Raw genomic sequence first — 19226 nt, forward strand, 5'->3', positions numbered from 1 at the left:
GGAGATGCCCATCCCAATGGTGTGGGCGACCAGGGAGGGAAGGGTGTACTTAGAGTAGCCTCCTTGAATATCTGAGTTTGAATAAAAGGTAAAAGCTGAAAGGCCTGAGGCCCAAGGGAGACTACTCTGCCAAGGGTTTTGGGTTGGGTTTTGGTTTGACACTGACGTTGCTATTTGGGAAGAGAGGAGTGAGGAGGAGTCCATGGACAGCCCAGACAATTGCAAAAAGCTTGTGCTTTTCTGTCTTGCTGAGGCAGAGCTGATACCTGAATCTCTTTACGAGGTTATGATATGGGAAGGATGTGTCCACTGTGCAGTGGCTGTGGATAAAAAGAGGAGAGAGAATTTCCCAAATTGCTTTGAAAAACTGCTGTGTAACTTCATATAAGTTTAAAGATCTTACAGATGTAGGACAAACCACTACTGAGAAAACTAATAGGGTTCACCACTTCTCAGAATTGTCTGCTGCTTTTCCTTAGCCTGGGTCAGCTCTGAACAGCAGCAGTCCCACATCCCAGCTAGCAAAGAAGTGCCGTGACAGTCTCTTGCTGATAGTCTCTGCCACTTCTCTTTTCTCAGATGAGGATGGCTCCTGGCATTCTTCCCCTGCTCCAATACGGTGTCCCTCCCAAGGGACACAGCCCTTAATGAACTCCTCTGGTGTGGGTTCTTCCCAGCAGCTGCAGCTTCTGCTGATACTGGGTTCCTCACACGACATGCAGTCCTTAGTGAATATCTCTGGTGTGGGTTCTTTGCCACAGTTGTAGTTTCTGCAGATACAGGGTCTCTCTCTCAGGACATGGCCTCTCCTGGGCATAATTTTAATGAGCTTCTTTGGCATGGGTTCCTCCCCATACTTACAGCTTCTGTGAATATTGGGTCCCTTTCAAGGGACACGGCCTCCTCTGGCCATAGTCACTGCCCTTGGCACAGGGTATTTAATGAAGTGAATCACTGTCCCTGATGTGGGGTCTTCTGTAGCAAAATGAGTCTCTGCACTTGATGCGGGGTCTTTAGCAAAGTGCAAACAAATCTCAGCTTCACCAGTCCTCTCCACAGGATGCAGAGGAGTGTCTGCTCCAGCACACCTTCTCTTCTCTTTCCTCACTGACCTTGGAGTCTGCGTGGTTGTTTCTCTCTCTTCCCACTCCTTGCACCACCACCAGATGGAGAAGAAGGGACAGAAGAAAGAAGGAAGAAGCGTCCTCTTCCACCTTCTTCTTAAAAAGTGATTGTGGAGGCATTTAATTGGCTCAGCCCCAGAAGTGGGTCTGGCTCAGAGCTGGGGAGAGCTGTGAGCAACTTGCTACAGGAGCCATCTTTGCAGCCCCTTCCCCCTTACCAGAAATGGCTGTCATGTCAAACCATGACAATCTACCCCAACATCGGGCCTCCTCTAACAGGAGCTGCCATATTTTTTGGTGATTTAGGACCTAATTATGCATTGTTTCTATGCTTTTGTCTTCTTGATATGCCTGGTCTGGTAAAGTACCAACTATTTGCAGCTATAAAAGATGACAGAGAGAGCCTGTCAGAAAATGGTCAAAATTCTCCATTAAAAATCCCCCCCAAAATATCCCCTAAAAATGCTAGTTTTCATTTTTTCTGAATACCAGAAAACAAGATTTTGCTTTCTCTTTTCCTCCAGACTGTGTGTACTCAATGAGATATTTTCCCATGTCCTTTTTAACATCTAATTTTAAGAAATTGCATTAATTTTTCAGTTTGTTCTGCTAAGACTGCACTGCATCTCTTACACTCTTAAGTAATCTGAGGAATGAATTTTTGCTTAAAAGACAGTAAGTTATAGTTAATGTTAATTTTCCATTATATAAATAGCCAGATATCAGAATAGTAATTTATTGCAATTCTACAAGAGAAGAGTTGAGCACAATTTGAGGTGTTTCAGATGTATAGCTGCTTAAAAGTTGTGGACTGAGATACAGACACATTTTCAGGATATGAGGAATAAACAGATAGATACAGGAGAGACCAAGTGTATTTAATTTTTTTTAAAAAAACACATGTTTTCAGCCTCTTCTTTATTATTACTGCTCATTTGTTTTGTCCTTAAATACAACGTGCAGTATATCCTGCAGGTCTTCTCCTTGATACTAACCATTGATTTCAGCTTTTGCTTGAACCGTAAGGGAAAGATAGATTTCTTGGTACATTTTTAAAAGTGTTTGGCCCATTGATGTCTTATTCTGTAACAACAGCATAGAAATACAAAAGTGCTTCCAAAAAGATCTTTCCAGGTGTTATTTGAAGCTCATTTCACCATTGCTCGGAGAGCATCCCAGTTGCGTGACAGTTATTTTGGCCTGGGCCATAAAGAAACACTATGGATTGATTACAGGCAAATTAATCCTAGGCAGCCATAGAATCCCATAGAACTTAAGAGAAAATTAAACTAGGATGAGAGGGTTTATGTTTCTGACTATTCACAGCAATTGGGAAAAAGATCAAGGAACCTCATCCTTGTTTGCTTATTTTTTTATTAGAAACCTCACTGCTTGGCCTCCAAGAGCTCTCTGGCCCTGTTACCACTTCAGCTGACGCAGTAGGAGGGAGGGATAAGGAAAAATGTTGGTGGAAATTTTCAGATCAAAAACTATTTTCTTCCCAAGTGCAAGAACTGTGCTTCCAGACAGAAATTCAGGTTTATTTCAGCCCATATGGCCTCATGAATTAATTCAGAAAGAAAAAGAGTGAGGAGTTGGGGCACCATGGATTCAGCACTGCAGAGCTGGAAGGAGGCACCCTTCATGGAAAAGGATCTTCTGGTCATTGGGCAGCAGCCATTTCAGAGGACAGTCCTTTTAGCAGAACCCCACTATTAAGAGCACTGCATTGTACACCTAAGATAATCAAAACATGGAACAGATGTTCATCCTGTCCACTGCTCATTTTATTGCTTTTTAGTTTATGTCATGCCCAAATGAGCTTTTTATTAGAGAGTACTTAATCGTGTTTGGACTCGAATGTCTTCTGCCTCTGTTCCCTGTTTTCTTTGAAGGTCTGTTTTTAGAAAATAATCTTTCCCCAAGACACATGGAAAGTGAGTGATTTGCAAAGCCTCAGCTAGTGTAATTAAAAGCCTAGAGCAGCTGACCTGAAAAAGCAACAGCAAAAAATACAGTTGATTGTTAAACATAAATTACTCTATAATTTACTCTAATTGCCTCATAACAAAACTAGATCTTTCTCACATCCATTACTTGGAGAAAAGTCATACTGAAGGAGTTTACATGTGGCATATTCTTCCACTAAGAAGTTCATAACTCTGTGAAAGATGCTATCAGAGCCAAAAAAAAAAGAGATTTATGTAAGCTTAGAGTCAAGCACTGCTCTCAGGGAAGCAATGTGTTCAGGCTATGGCTGTATGAGGTGCCTGAGCCAGCTTTTGAAAAGGATACTTCCCTGCACCAACCTCTACCTGTCTCACTCCCTTTTTGTTTCAAAAAGTGCCTGTTCACCTTAACACCTTCATCTGGGCCCACAGTCAGTAACTAGAAGGCAGGCAGGATGAACATTTCTTGGCAGCGCAACTGGGCAAACCTTCAGAGCTGGTGCAAAGCCTTTGTGTTTGAAGGGCTGCACAGAATTACGCCAGCTCAGGACTGCAGAGGTACAAGAGCCAGATGAGCTACAGACCAGTGTTTATGCTGATGAACTTTAATTTCTGTGACTTAGCTTGGACTTTCACTGAGTTTGCCCAAGGAGCCACCTCTGCTTACAGTGTGATGACAACTGTACAAGTTTGACAAGCTTTGAGAAGTAACTCTTTCTTAAGCCTCAGGATAAGATGAAAGGGGCTGCTCATAGTTATGTGTTGTTTTTCTACTATGGAGCTCAGCGGACCTTTTTCTGTCCACTCTGCCACTGGCCACAGCCAAGGAAATACACAACTGTATGTGTAACCAGTCTGCATCTTCTGCACTCCTGATGTGATAGACAAGACATCAAACAATGCTAATACTCCCTGCCCAGCACAAGAGCCTTGACGCATAATACCCATGGGTTTTTATGTTTTAGAGGAAAGAAGAAACCTAAAATTGCTGCTAGGAAAATGACAAAAAGAACATTTATGCTTGATAATCCTTTCTGGTAAAAAAGTAAACAAACAAAAAAACCACATGGCTGCAAATAGGACTGATTACAGATCTTCATGTGTGTTCACTAGTCCTGAGAAACAACGAGCAAATCTCACAAACAGCCAAGGAAGAGCAAGAAGACAACAGCCTGGCTTTCTGTTTGGTTTTCTTCCGATTTTTAATAGAGGCAACCAAAACCACTGGTTCCTAGGTTAAATTGCCTTGGTTCACAAATTGCTTGTGCAGAACAGGCTCCTAAGAGGGAAAAGTGAATATAAACCAAACTACTATACTGCTCTGCCAGAGTCACCTCTGTGAGATGATAAGAGCTTTCAACTTCAATAGAGAAAGGACTGTAGCAGAAATTGCTTCTTAGCATTGACCAATTCAGCTTATATAAGCTATGTTTAGTTTACATTTGTAACATTCTCTTTTCCTCACTTTCTTGCTCCAATTTATGTGAGCAGAGCAAGTACAGCAATTCTGTCATCAGTCCGGTTTATTAGCCCTTACAGTGTTAGGCAGCAATAACACCAGTCTGCCCCATGGTGGGACAACCAGCTCATTTCCTAGTAATTTACAAGTCCTCTGTCCCCCAGCAATCATGAGCCAGAAACCACCCAGTAAACCAGATTGCTTTCTGCAGAAAAAGACCTGTGTCTTCTGAAGGGAGGTAGAAGTTCAATGGACTGTTTTTTTAAAGTCTCAGAGAAGTTTGCAGGTGAAACCAAATGAGATTTTATTGTAGGCAAGAGGAGGATGGACACTGGGCAGATTGTATTTGAAGGTTTGTTCCAGGAGTAGAGCTGCACACATTTTGTTATAACAATTATTAACATTATTTTATTTTAATCATATCTAGGCCCATGGAAGTTCAGTGTCTTTAGCCTCCTAACAGTCCTGTCCCAAACAGGATACTCGTAACCATCTGTGTTTCTACAAAATGAGGTTACGACACACAGGAAGCCAACGCCACCTGAGCGGGTGGGTTACAGAATCACAGAGTCACAGAATGGTAGGGGTTGGAAGGGACCTCTAGAGATCTAGTTCAACCTCCTAGGTCACAGAAGAAATGTAGAGCCAAACAGGAAACATAACTGGATCTTGATTCCTCTCTTGACCATCAGCAAATCCAAACTGAAATATGTAGTCTCAGAAAACAGCCCAGATGCAGCAGTCTTTACGCATTAGTGTTCAGGAGAACCAGAAATTTTGCAACAGCCCCTGCTGTCAGTCAATTATGGCACAAACCTGTGCTCACTTCACCAGTTGCAGTTAAATTACTCAAGTAATTTAAAATGTTCTTTGTTTTTTCAGTGAGTTAGTAATGGCCTTTGAACTTGCTTGCAGAATTTAGCTGAAAAATATACTTTCAAACTAGTTAACAAGCTCCATAGTGGGAAAGAACTGCATCTACTTTAATAGCATGCTGACCTGTGTTTCTCAGAACACCAGGTGTTTCTGGGTAGAAAGACTCTTTGGAGGTCATCAAGTCCAACCTGCTTCTCAAAGCAGAGCTCTTGGCCACCACTGATTCAGATCAACCTGAGCTACGTCATTGATAATTATTTTGCACATAGAGCATTATTCTACATGCCAGGGATGTAAAACAGCAGGCTTTTCATTGACTTCACTGATTTTTGGTATCTGTCTGGTCTGGGGCATGGGGGCAAATATAAACCCTATTTAATACATGTGAAAGGGATATATTATATGAGTTGTACATTGACTCTGAAGCCACTCAAGGTCATATTATGAGACAAACTGAAGGCACTAATGGAGGTTGTGCAAATGTAACCCCTGAAGCATGCCATGAGCTGAGGGAAGTGGGTGGAAAAATGCTGACTCCATAGCAGCTCACGTGGACTTTGAAGTACACATGATGAATATGAGTAATTATGTTATGGAGGAAGCTCAGAGAGATGTCAGAAAAAAAGAGGGCTGGAAAGGGGCACAAAGCGAAAGTATGTTTAGAAATCTGACTCCCCGATGGGTGCATGGGGAGCTTCAGCTCTTAACTCAGTGCACTCTGAATTGCACCTCGGGAAAACACCTCACAGCTTGAACAAGGTAGATGTGAGTAACCCACTTAGTGCATCCCTCTCTCTCTAGGAAGGCTTGAGTGTTCTTGAAAGATGAAGGTACAAGCTGTCTGCCTGGTCTTTGCCTTTCCCTCTGAGTATAAGCTGTCTTACAGCTCAGAGCTCAGCCCCTCTGCACATCACCAGCCAACTACAGATCCCAAGATGTAAACAGACACACATTGCCAACCCAAAACAGGCACTAATGGAACAGGAAACTGATTTTATCTGTGGGGCAGCATTTATTCTTCTTGATCTAATTATTTGTCATAAATGAAGTGAGCTATAAAAGTTAGTTTTGTAATCCTTCACTGGTCCATAAAATTTACTTCAAGGTTTAGCAGCACAGAGACAAATGCAAATGCTGCCACCTTTCTTGCCATTCAGAATGTGCAAAGTACAATCTGAAAAGAGAACAGCCAGGCCAAACACTTTTTTGACAACAAGACAAAACCTTGCAGAGGCAGAAACAGCCGTAGGAACGACATATAAGTGTTTGTGGCTTTATTTCCTGATGTCAGGAGCTGAAAGCCTCAGCACGAAATCCCCTCCCCTCCTGCCACGGACCTCAGAGCCTGCACACCCCTGGTAAGACCCTGGGGCTCAGGGATGGGGCTGGGGGTAGCCAGCTGCTTGGAGCTGGTGCTCCCCCCCCCCCCCCCCCCCCCCCGGCCCCCCCCCCCCCCCCCCCCCCCGCCCCAGCAGAGAGCTGTCATGGAGCCCAGCAGGCACCATCAATGCCATTCCTGCTGGAGAGGGGTATACAGTTTTCACTTTGACCGGTGGCAGCTGGCTGTGTCATACACATCATGAGCTTGCATTAGGGCCCAGAAAAGCTGAAACAATTTAAAATCGCTGGTTGTTGTCTTCCCAGTCTGCCACCCAGCTGACAAATGTACTTAGGTAACCTGTGTCCATCTACAGTACCCAAAGCTAACAACCAGAAAGAAAACATGCAAAATAAGAGCTCAGCAAATGTATTCCTTTCTAACAGAGTAAGTTACCATCTGATTTGAAGGATAAAGTCATCCTTTTCTAGATCCAATAAGAAGCTAAACTAAAATGTCCGTTTCAGGGAAATGCAGATGAGGAAGTTAATCTCCACTGTTGTCATGTAATCAACAGATGCCAAACTAAACGGTGCCATGTTTCAGGTGTTTTGAAGGGTAAGAATCTGCAGGACAACATTCAAAAGATAAAAAGCAACATTTTCTTTAAAACGTTGAGCTGGTGTCACTTCAACATCAAATGAGTGGCCTGATCCCTTGCCCTGCACCATGGATAATGCCTAACAAGGGTTTCTTTCTGCTTCATTTAAGAACCATGACCGCACATGCATTGCATGCAGAATCATCTACCGGTCAGATGAGCACCATCCTCCCATCTTACCCCCCAAGGCAGACCTGACTATAGGGCTACATGGAGAGTGGGTGAGCCAGCGTTGTGAGGTGCGACCGGAGGTCCTCTTCCTCACTCGGCACTTCGTCTTCCACGACAACAACAACACCTGGGAAGGTCACTACTATCACTACTCTGACCCCATCTGCAAGCACCCGACCTTTACCATCTACGCCAAGGGACGTTACAGCCGGGGAGTGCATTCGTCCAAAGTGATGGGTGGCATGGAGTTTGTATTCAAAGGTAAGAGTGGTTCTCACACTGGGGACAGAAGGAGAGTCACATAGTTACGGACCAGAGCAGCGTTTGCTCATAACCATTTGATGGCTGATGACTTCATTCTGCTATTTTTCTGGAGTTAGTAATTTCTTGGGAAGTTCACAGGCGTTGTGTGAATGCCCAGCCAAACTGTACAGATGCACGGTATTTTGCACTACTGAAGCAATACTCATTTGAGGCAGGGATGTTTAAGTACAGCACAAGAAAATACGATTTCATGGCACCGAGTCTTGAGTCCCATGGCCAGACTTCAAGCATCTAAGCAAAGTGTCTTGAGGTTAGATCCTAGGGCTCCTTGAGCAGACAGAAAAAAGCACCTTCAGAAGGCATTTCAGGTCACAAGCAGTATAAATCATTTTCTTGGGTCCTCCCCAGGCTGCAGGTGAGCCTGCTTCCCCATGGCCTCCATGGCTGCAGGGGCAGGGCTTTACCATAGGCTGCACCATGGGCTGCAGGGGAACCTCTGCTCCATCACCTGAAGTACCTCCTGCCCCTCCTTCTGCACTGACCCAGGTGTCTGCAGAGTTGTTTCTCACATATTCTCACTACTTTCTCTCGCTGCATTTGTACAGTTTTTTCTCCTGAAATCCATTTTCACAGAGGCACTACCACCATCGCTGATGGGCTGGGCCTTGGCGGGTCCATCTTAGAGCTGTCTGGCATTGGTTCTGTCAGACACAAGGGAAACTTCTGGCAGCTTCTCACGGAAGCCACTGCTGTAGCTTCCCCACTGCCATGTAAAGTCAATACAAGTAGCATTGTGTGTCTTCTCATCAGCTTCCAAGACGCCCTAGAGCAAGTAAGGATGTCCCCAAAGACAGCTCTGATTAATCCCAGCACAGTGAAGACTGGATGCATCTAACCAAAACCCCTCAAGTACTTTGGGAAGCAACACTCAGTGGTGCCCTGCAGCTGAAATCTTCCTATGCAAACAACCCCATAGCACCCTGCTTAGAAAGAGCTCAGCAACTCAGACAAACACCACTCAGACAAACAGCTGAGCCTCTGGAAGACCCATTTTGCAGGCTCTTCTTCTTATTTCAGTTATCATGCGAGAAGCATATAGCCTCTTGCATGTCTCCAGTTCAGGAAAGCATCTAACTATAAAAAAAATAATATCTGGGTTTTCCACAGGAGGCAGGAGATACCTTTGCCTGTCAGAGCTTTTGCTCTTTACAGCTGCATGTGGCGTGTCCCATCTCAGGTCATAGGGTGAAATCCATTTTTTGCTTGAATTGCTAGTTTATGGCATGCCATCTTGCCTCACACATCGAGGACACTGATTTGCTTTCAGTAAAACTTCTAGGTTAATTTTCTATAGATGACCTTTTACACCAGATAGGACAAATAATGTGAATTGTAGAGCCAATGAGTCAAGTATCTGTTTACAGAACCTCAGAACAGAGCTCCCAACAAATCTCACTGTAAAATAACCTGCAAAAGAATTTGGTGTTTTGGTATGTTGGGAGGCACAAGGGCTGGTCATTTGCTTCTGTTTTGGTCAGCACTCATTATTTCAAGTTCTGTTTTCTTGATATACAGTGTCAAAAGGACACCAGGAAAAATCTCTGTTCATCTTCCATAGGCTCATTCTGTTTGGCTTTTCCCAGCTTTTTAAACTTGCATGAAAAATAAAACTTTATGTGCCTTAAGCTCCTTTGAATTACAGACAGCTTGTAGCTGCAGAAGCTGCAGCACTTCCACATTTGATACTGCAAGCTGCAACCATTGTTTAGATAGCAGAAAAATAGTTCAGAGCAAGACTTTCTAATTCATGCAGAAAAAAAGGACAGGTAATATAGGAAGATAGCACAGCTGCAGTTTTTTCTAAATTTTCCAATTGGAAGTAATTATTTCATTAGCTTTACAGGGTAACAGATGGTAAAAAAGGATGAAAAATACATTCTCAAGAGTCCTACTTATGGGTTATTACAGATAGTAATAAAACATGAGTAAAGTTTTATTGTTTCCTCTTTTACCTATCTCCTAATATAACCAACCAGGCTTTATCTGTAAGGGATTATCTGGAATTTATTCTTCAGCTGAGCTTGTGTGTGCATGTGCGCCTGTGTTCTGTCCAAGCAGCAGTTACATCAAAGATGTAAAATGATACAAACAGATTTGCTGGCCACACCTGTAATATGAAAAATTGCTCTAAGAATTAACAAGCAGAGGCACTTCTGACCTGGCAGGTACAGCCCGGTCTGCATGTTGCCCTTGCTTTTGTTTCGATCCCTCTGCTGATAGTTCCCCTCTTTCTCTCTCGCAGTGAACCACATGAAGGTCACTCCCATGGACATATCCACAGCCTCACTGCTCAACGTCTTCAACGGGAATGAATGCGGAGCACAGGGGTCCTGGCAGGTTGGGGTTCAGCAAGATGTCACCCACACAAACGGCTGCATCGCCCTTGGCATCCGCCTACCTCACACTGAGTACGAAATCTTCAAAATGGAGCAGGATGCCAGGGGCAGGTACTTGCTGTACAATGGCCAGAGACCAAGTGACGGGTCCAGCCCTGACCGACCAGAGAAGAGAGCCACTTCCTACCAGATGCCTTTAATTCAGTGTGCTTCATCTGTACCCAGAGCTGAAGAGTCACCAGAGGAGAATAAAATTAGGCTGTATAACAGCAGGGCCCCAGAAAAAAATACTAGCACCCCAGCTTTTGCTTTGGTGGTGTTTATTTGTACTGTGTCATATTGGGACATTCTCAGCTAGAAGTGAAAAAAACTTATTTTTCATGACTACAAAGCCAGGATTCCACCAGACTGGGGGGTTGTTTTTCTTCTGAAAGAAAGGGACATTTATTTTCTTGATGCACTTGAATGCCTGAGAACTGTTGTTCTTTTCCTTACCTCCCCCCTCCTTCTCGAATCCTGAACGGCACTCGTTTGATGTTTGTGCTTTGAACTTCATCCAGTCTGATCCCTGGCCTGACATGACTGCACAAAAGTAATTGCACTTTAGGACTGCAGATTTCTGGGGGGAGGGAGGTGGTCTCCTTTTACTATTGTTTTTAAAAAAAACAACAAACCCAAAGTGCTGGGGTGAACGTTAGGATCCTGCTTCAGTCGCCTCTGCCATCTTACCATTGTGATACTCTTCTCCCCAACACCCGGGTTCTCATCAGAATCTAGCTCTGAGGAAGGGCTTGGTGCCATGCCAGTACTGTGATGGCAGCTTCCCTCTCTGACTTCACAGCTCTGATGTAGATATGTATATAAGGAGGAAACCCATAAAGGTTTATCTTGTGATTATCTCTCGGCTCGTAACACAAAACAAAACAGCAAATCCACAGCCCTCCGTTCAGATAGTGCTAAATGGTTGACACTTCTAATTAAAAAAAATACTCCAAGCAATTTAAGCTATTTTTACAATAATTAAGTTGTAAAAATAACCGGGGGTTTAACGTTTTCAGTTCCATTTCCTCAGCTCTATAATCACTCCGAGGCCTCCCTTTGTATCTAGCAAGCAGTTACGACCAAGCCCCCTTACAGCCAGAAGGAAGCCTTTTTTTTCTGTCGGATGCACACAGTGCAGGTAAGCTGCCGACACAAGGCTGCAGGGATGAGTTCTGCTTTCATGTTCCTGAGGCCTCACATGCACCATATGCAGTATTTGTGCTTTGGATTTTGTGTCAGCCAGGTGGGCAAAGAAGCAAGTGAGGTCTAGCATGTTCTGCAACCCTATTTAGCAGCATGTTTTGAGTGATGTGACGTGATATGACCTGCTGTAGGGACAAGTAAAGGGTTTCAACAGCAAGCACACCATGGCCTCTGGTAAAGCAAGCAAGCAGAAAGAAGCAAACAGACCCGCATCCATCTGATAGAGGAAGATTGGCCCAGTCTTACCAGAGGGAAGAGCAAAAGTTGCACAAATGCAGCCACATCCTCCCTTTTCTCCTTGCTGGACTGTCCCAACACACACATTGGTTTCACGGAGCTTAAATCAGCATTGGTTTGGGAGGACACTGCTGGGAAGGTGGTCAGGCACAGCCCTCAGAGAGCATTCTTCAACGAGGGCCTGCCTTGGAAACCCTCCGGTTTCTCTCAGTGGCAAATACATGCTCATAATAATTATGCAAATTAGAGCAGACTCTGGAGGTAGTAGGGGAGATATTTAAGGCCAGTAAGGAGGTACAAGGTCAGAGATGAACCACGCTCCTCTGCTTTAATGGGGAGACAGCCAAGTGCACAGCTTAACCTTGTGGCATTTGGGCTTTGGCTATTACTGATATACACACATTTTGGCTCTCAGAAGGAGCAGAAGCCTGTGTAAGAAACATAAGGAGTAAGATCAAGTGTTTCTTCTTCAGCAACTTCTAGATGCTCATTCCAGTACTATGTCAGGAAAAAAAAAAAGAAAAAGTGTTGTTTTCAGCATCACAGGAAAAGTATGTCTTGAATTAAGGTCTTTCAGCCTTACATAGGTGAGTCTCCATACTATCTGCTATAGCAAAAGCATTCTTTGAAAACATAGTGATAGTATGGACCTTCCTAGCAAAAGCAGCAAGAAAAAGCCATTTGAGCAGCAAATGGCTATGCTCAGGCTCCCTATCTCCTCAAGTCTTTGCCTTCTGCACAGTTATTCCAAGCAGGTATAAGCCTTGGATGTGAATTTTCTCAGAGCTGGAACAAAATCAGTTCACCTGGGTTTGAGACAGCAGGAGGAAGGGGAGATCACACCTTTCACATACTTTTCCTCAGATTAAAAGTCACAGAAAACTCATTAAGTCAGGAACATAGCTGAGGATGGCTCAATAGTCACCAGAGAAAGTATTCATCCATCTGATAGCAGATCCATCTTCAGCCTGCCAGGAGCTGAAAGCCAGCTCTCCATGATGAATTGAACCCTAAGAAAAACAGGTGCTCTGATCAACATTTTTTGATGGTTTTCAGTTCTACACAAATGTACTGGAAGAGTCAGTTCTGGATCACTTGCTGGTAGGGTGGCATCAAGAGCACAGTTTTAACTAGAGGGTCAAGAGGAAGACATGACACCTCTGAAAGAGAAGCTAGGAACCAGGACAGAGTGGTAGCTAGACTAGACTTGAGTTTTGTATTCAGCAGACTGACACCAGAATATCTCCAGCAGAGTTACTGAGCTGTAACAAGTCCAATAAATGTTAGCTTAATTTCTGACTTCTGTTTTGACCCCTAGCAGCATGAGTGAATTCACTTTAGTTTTTATTTATGAGGACGGATATGGCGTGACATCCCGTTGATCACACAAGACAAGCTTCTTCCACCGCTATTGATCATTCCCACTTCAGGTGGTCATCTCTCTGGAAAAGGATCAATGGCTAGTATTTGTCAGACCCTGTTCCTTCCCTATGCAAGTGCCACACACAGATTAGTCCCAGAAAAAACCTGCACACACTTGTGATGTGGTACTGAAGCAGAGAGCAAAGGAACTCCACAGCACGATGTTATATTCATCAGGGCAAGTACCTACAGTTTATTAGTGCTTTGTGGCTCCTCTGTGAAATGTATAATGTTAGAAATATTACAACAGTTTCAAGAGAAAGACCTGTCTACTTCTTACCTCTAAAAAGTACATTCACGTCTCAACTGTTTTGAACCACAGACATGCAAAGGTCTTTACAGTTACACTAAATGCAAACACAATTCAAGGTACAAATTGCAGAAGAACTGCGTTTTTTTCCCCTATCATCTCAAGATAGTTCAAAAGGAAGTATTTGAAAAATGTCTTTGTAGTGCATTACAAAAAATCTGACTGAAGACTTCTCTAGTTTATTTGTAGAGTTGACCAGAAATACCATTTTGTGATCTGAGTTCTTAGCACGTGCCGCAACAGCTTCCCTCCATGTGCCTGTATAATTTATTTTTTTCTGCTGGCCAGCACAAGTCAAGTTGGACAGAGATGTAAGACTTCAGAGTGCATAGTTTATTTGCCAATCCATGTTCTCTGCAAGACTTTTCCTAGGTTACGGGCACAGGACAAGGAGCTAAGCTTCCTTGATCTTTTGGTTTCATCACACACTAAATTAACTGCTGCACAGCACCATATATACTTGTGACGCAGTATATTCCATTCATTTTATTTCTTCAACCTGACCTCATGTGCTGACAGCCCTGGCTGCTAAAGAAGTTAAGTTGGAAGTGGTTTAGCAGTGCTAGACCTACGAACTGAGTAATTTGTCCCATACTGAAATGCAGAAGCTTTAGAAAAACAACAATAATTAAGGTTAGTATCTTAAATAACTGACAGTGTTGTCAGGACAGGAGAAGTTTTCCCTTCAGTAATATCCTACTCAAGGAGCCACCTGACAGAGAAATGGTAACCTGAAGTTGTTCTTGGGCAAATTATTTTAACATGTTCTATTTTAAAAAATAGGACAAAAGGGATCAGAAAAATAAAACCAAGCATTCTTAGTGTTTCTATACTGTTTACATATTGTGCCTGTTGCCTGGGGTAGAATGTCATTTCTATGAATGGAAGTCCACATTTTAAAATACAATGTCTGTCTTGCTTGAGTTGGAGAATGTTTGCTTAAAGTGCAGGATTTAAAAAAACAAACAAACAAACAAACTTTTTATTTTTGTAAAGTTATCAGAGACATTTTTCCTCTCAACTGTGTTCCAGATTAAACTGCCAGGGACATGTAAGCATTTGTTAAATGATTGATTGAAATAAAAACACCTAACTGAAAAAATAAGGATTTCCTTGCCTCCTATACATGTTAGTTTTCTCTTCTGTTGACTTTATACCTGTAAAATGATAGATGTCTCAGAAAGTGATAACCAAAAATCCCTCTGTTGACTAACCTTTGCACAGTAAAGCTCATTTCTTACCGTGTAAAAAAGAAAACATTTTCGCTTGAGAACATGTCAGGAGAAACAGCTCTGATATACACAGCTGGGATGATCTGGGTTTCCCAACACATCTTCAAGCTCTTTGAATAAAATAGGGACTGGAAATGTCCAGCAAGTAATGATGGTGGTGTCTTGTAAGGAGAGTACAGTCAGAGCAGCTGTGTCAGGAGAAAAGCTGTGCTTCAATAGAAACCAGCTATTTTTCATAAATGAGATGTAAGCAAACAAACCAGTATTACTGCTCTGTTATTGCATCTTACTTGTTTTAACGGCTACACAGCCTGGGGTAGAGAATAGAGATTAGAAAGGACACTTTTATTTAAAAGGAAGAAAAACCTGAAATGAACCAAGAAAGCAAGCAAGCCACAGGATAACAAATGCATCTTTCCTGAGTGCTGTGCAGTTTCATTCCTGCCTCATTTACACACAGAAAGAAAAGGTGAAATGCAGTCAGTGAGACTTCCATCACCACCATCAAAAGCTTTGGAGCTGACAAATTTCTGAGTTTTCAGAAATGACTCAAGAGTTCCCCAAAGGATGAGCTCGGTTTTCAGGAAGCATGCCCTAAATTACAAGCTACTGCGAATACAGCAGCCACAGCCTGTGAAGAAGTGGCTTCCTTTCCACACAAAGCAGTGGGTGCAGATGAGTGCAGCATAGATTCTACATGGCATAATTTACTTGTTCCTGACACAACAAGGAAGGCTAGGTAATACAAACAAGCACCACTCTGAATTTTATAGTTTCACTCATTTTCCATAATTTTCCTTCTTACTACAAGTATTTGCCAAGAATGTTTTCCTTCTAGTTTTTTCCTCTAGTGAAATCACTGTTCATTTTTTTTAATTGCTATTTGCTGCAAGCAATAAATAATTACAAGGAAATGAAGAAAGAAAATTTCAACTCCACTGCTGAATCAGGCAGAAACAAACATGGCTGTAAGGAATGAAACAAGTACCTTCAAGAGTTAAGGAAACAGCGCTGCTGGCCTGAGCAATTATTTATCAGGCACTTTCTCCCTACCCCTTCTTCTTCAGAAATCAGCTCCAGGATATAGGATCAGTCTACAGGATGGATTCTAGCTACGGCACTACCAACCCCTGAGGACAGTAATTAATTTCTGCACATCTTCAGTGATGGGAACTGCCTGTGATCACTGCCTCAAAGCGGGCAGACGCGATTTCCAACATCCCTTTCCCATGGGAACCACATCGTCTATCCTTGTCTGCTGCCCTTTCCAAGCCAGTCTATGTGAAAATGAGAAAACAAGCTGAACAGGACAGTGCTGCCTTCAAACAAAGAAATGAAAAATGTTTGGAGAAGAAAGAAGTTTACACTTGGAGTTGTTCAGCATGACATCTCCTAGATGAACTCTGATGATTTCTACAATTCCACCCCCAGAAAAAGCCTGGGATTGGACCTATGTACTTTCATCCAGATGCTTACTAGACAGATAGATGTGTGAAGAATTCCTTTAAATAAATGCCCAACTGCAGCATCACTCTTCTCTTAGCAGCTGAAGACCCCCAAAGATAATCAAGACAATACCTGGACATCAGCTTTATTAACTGCACTCTATAATGCATTGCTGGAAACAACAGTATCTTCCAGTAATTAGTCTAAACGCTACAAACAATAGACGCACAGACTCACAAATATTCTGCCACAAAACGGAGCCATAAAGCCCAGCTCTGCATCGGGAGCGTGTGATGGCGGCCGCCGGTTGCGGGAGGCGGCCGGGCGGGCCCAAGCCCGGGGCAGAGGCCGAGGCCGAGAGGACATTGCCATCTGGCGGCGACAAGCCGCTCAGCGGCAACCCTCTCGACAGCTTTCCCCGCAAAAAGACAACGGCAATCGCGGAGGCAGGAGGCCCAAGACGAGCCCAGCCTTAAGGCGCTCAGCAGAGGCAAGGCCTGATTGTAGTAATTATTTTAGGCCACTAAAATAATTGCGAGAGGGCTGAGAAGTAAATCTGGAGCAGTGCAGTGACAGCAAGGTAAGGAGGTGACAGCATCATCTCTCATGAAGGACTGAAACGACCCTCAGAGGCAAACCTTTACAGGAAACCTATAGTGGCCCTGAAGCCTGCTTCTCCACCAAGTTTGCGGCTTTAGCAAACAGAAAATAACATCCTGTAAAGACATTTGACAAGTCTTCCCTGAGGCTCTGAAGAAGACTACAATTTCATTCCACATGATGCTTTCTCCTTCCCAGAGAGGCACACACCATCCCTGGGGGCAGTAGCGATACAAGAAATCACACAAACTACACTCAGAAGAAAGTCGGAGTTACACTTTGAAGAGTTAAGAAAGTCCACAATGAAGCTTTGCCCCTGCAGCCTTCACTGCAGAACCTCCTGCATGCCTGCTGGCGTACAATCACAATAAAGCTTTTTCAATCTATACGGTGTGAATTAAAGGGATACTTTTTTCCACACTCCAGAATACTGGGGAAATGATCGCATGCTCTAAGATGCACCAATCATTTCCATGTTTTGTTTTCAATTAATACTAGAAGGAATATACTAGTACTTAACTGTATACTTTGCATTGCTTCAACATATTCTCATTTGTCAAAAAAAAGTATATAATTAGCAAATGAAAATTGTAATGATACAGCTATACAGTTCATATCTAAGTATTTTATCCATGGAATTACTAAAATTTTTTATGAGGAGTATCACACATTCACTAATAGTGTTTCAAGTACTACATAAACTCTAAAAAATCAATATATATGCCAAAAAAGAATACTGCCTTTTGACAGACACTCATTTTAGATTATTATTGGCTTACTCCGCTTTAAGAGCAAGTGCCTTAGCTTCCATGATTCCAACCAGGGCTAGGAGATAATTATTATTAAAGGCCACCAGGCATGAGACTGTGAAGAATTTCCTGTAAAATAGCTTAATTTCTAAAAATTCTTAAATATAAAAATGTTTTTGCATTGACAGCTGAGAACTTTGTGCTTCATAGAGCAGAAGCAAATGTTTTTGGATGCTGGAAATCCATCTGGTGTCAGCATCGTCCTGCTTAAACCTCCTGTTTCTCTCTGAAGGTGTCTAATACTTGTAGAGGCTCAGAGTGCATTTAGGATGGGGTTTTGGACAAGATGGCTCCCATTTGGCAAGAATGGAGGTGTTTCTGCACCCAGTTGCCTTCAAAATTAGCCATTCTAAACTAACTCATAAATTAGAAGCTGTTAACAGAATGGATTAGAAGCAACTGAAGCAATTACAAACACAGGATACCATAAAGCCCTATAGTAACCCAGTCCATCCTGACCACTAGTTTGCATATTTGGCACCCCAGAAAGATCTGTGTGCATGAATCAGAGGTAAATACGAATATACTCAGAGATACAATGGTTTTGCATAGCTGTGTCTCTGTGCCTGCCCACAGCGGAATGAGTGTTTTTGTGGTTCACCTAAGGAGCCGTGCTACATGCACAGAGTGCCAGACAGCTCAGGTTATGTGTTGCTCTTCTCTGCTGTACTCTCACAGCACTAGCCAAGCAGATCAGGAGGCCTTGGTCAGTACGCTGCTGGTTATGTTGCAGAAAATGTTTGATTAACTGCTTCATTTCCACACCTCCAGTTCCACAAATGCAACTTTTACATACCTCTACAAGTGGACTTACAAAATCACAATTGGGTTTTGGGGGTTTGGTTTTCTGTTTTTACATTGATAGTCTAAGAGAAGCTTTGAGCTCAGTTACAGCTACTCTGAACAGACTTCTCTTTCCTCCCATCTGTTTGCAATCATTGAATCATTAGAGTTTCTGCAGTGTCCGAGCAGAGCATGTTGGAGAAGTGAGAATGTGTACATGCAGGATTACGTACATACAGGGTTATACTTTCTTCCAACTTTTAGCACTTCTCTCCCTGTTATTTAGCAGTTTGCTAAATAGCTTCCTGTTCCCAGGGCAGATCAAGCTCTGCTCCCACCCCATACACCTCTCATGATGTTACCCGCTCTCCTGCCAGCAACAGAGGGGGGGCACAAGTGTGTCCTATGTGCTGGGCTATCATCAGCAGCTCCAGAGTGCCTGAGCAATGCCCATGCCACCAGCCTGGCAAGCACACCAGCACTAACAGGTCAGCAGCTTCAGAGTGCCCAAGCGATGCCCATGCCACCAGCCTGGCAAGCGCATAGCACTAACTGGTCAAACAGCAGCAAGTACGACAGGCATCTTTCAAGCTCACCATGTGGGCTTGCCCTGGATGGAAGCACCATTTGAAATGTCTTTCATCTTAGCTTTAATTTTCCTGTAATTGGAGGCAGTTGGTTTCTGCGAAACACCAACCTCTCCATCAAATCTGGCTTGAATTAGATTTCAAAATCACACCAGGAGAAGCAGCACAAAGACGCCACAATCACATAAACCTTGTCTCTTTAAGAAGTTATGTTTTTCCACAAATATGGTGACCTTCCTTTGTCATTGTAATCTGGTTCCTGTGGAGGCAGGATGAAAAGATAATTTCAGCTAATCAGGAAAGCAATCTGTTCTGATTTTCTTGAAGCTGCGACATG

General features: G+C 43.1%; 1 protein-coding gene across 2 annotated transcripts in view; it reads left to right on the forward strand.

Moving 5' to 3' along the window:
* APCDD1 (APC down-regulated 1) overlaps positions 1–14537 on the forward strand; it is a 33792-nt gene extending 19255 nt beyond the window's left edge. For both annotated transcript variants that reach the window (XM_061994806.1, XM_061994805.1), the window contains 2 exons: positions 7498–7819; positions 10125–14537. In XM_061994806.1, coding sequence (XP_061850790.1) covers positions 7498–7819; positions 10125–10576 — 774 coding nt within the window. In that variant the 3' untranslated portion in view covers positions 10577–14537. The remainder of the gene's footprint in view (positions 1–7497; positions 7820–10124) is intronic.
* The last annotated feature ends 4689 nt before the right edge of the window (positions 14538–19226 follow it).

Source organism: Colius striatus, chromosome 4, assembly GCF_028858725.1.
Source record: "Colius striatus isolate bColStr4 chromosome 4, bColStr4.1.hap1, whole genome shotgun sequence".
Classification (NCBI taxonomy): Eukaryota; Metazoa; Chordata; class Aves; order Coliiformes; family Coliidae; genus Colius; species Colius striatus.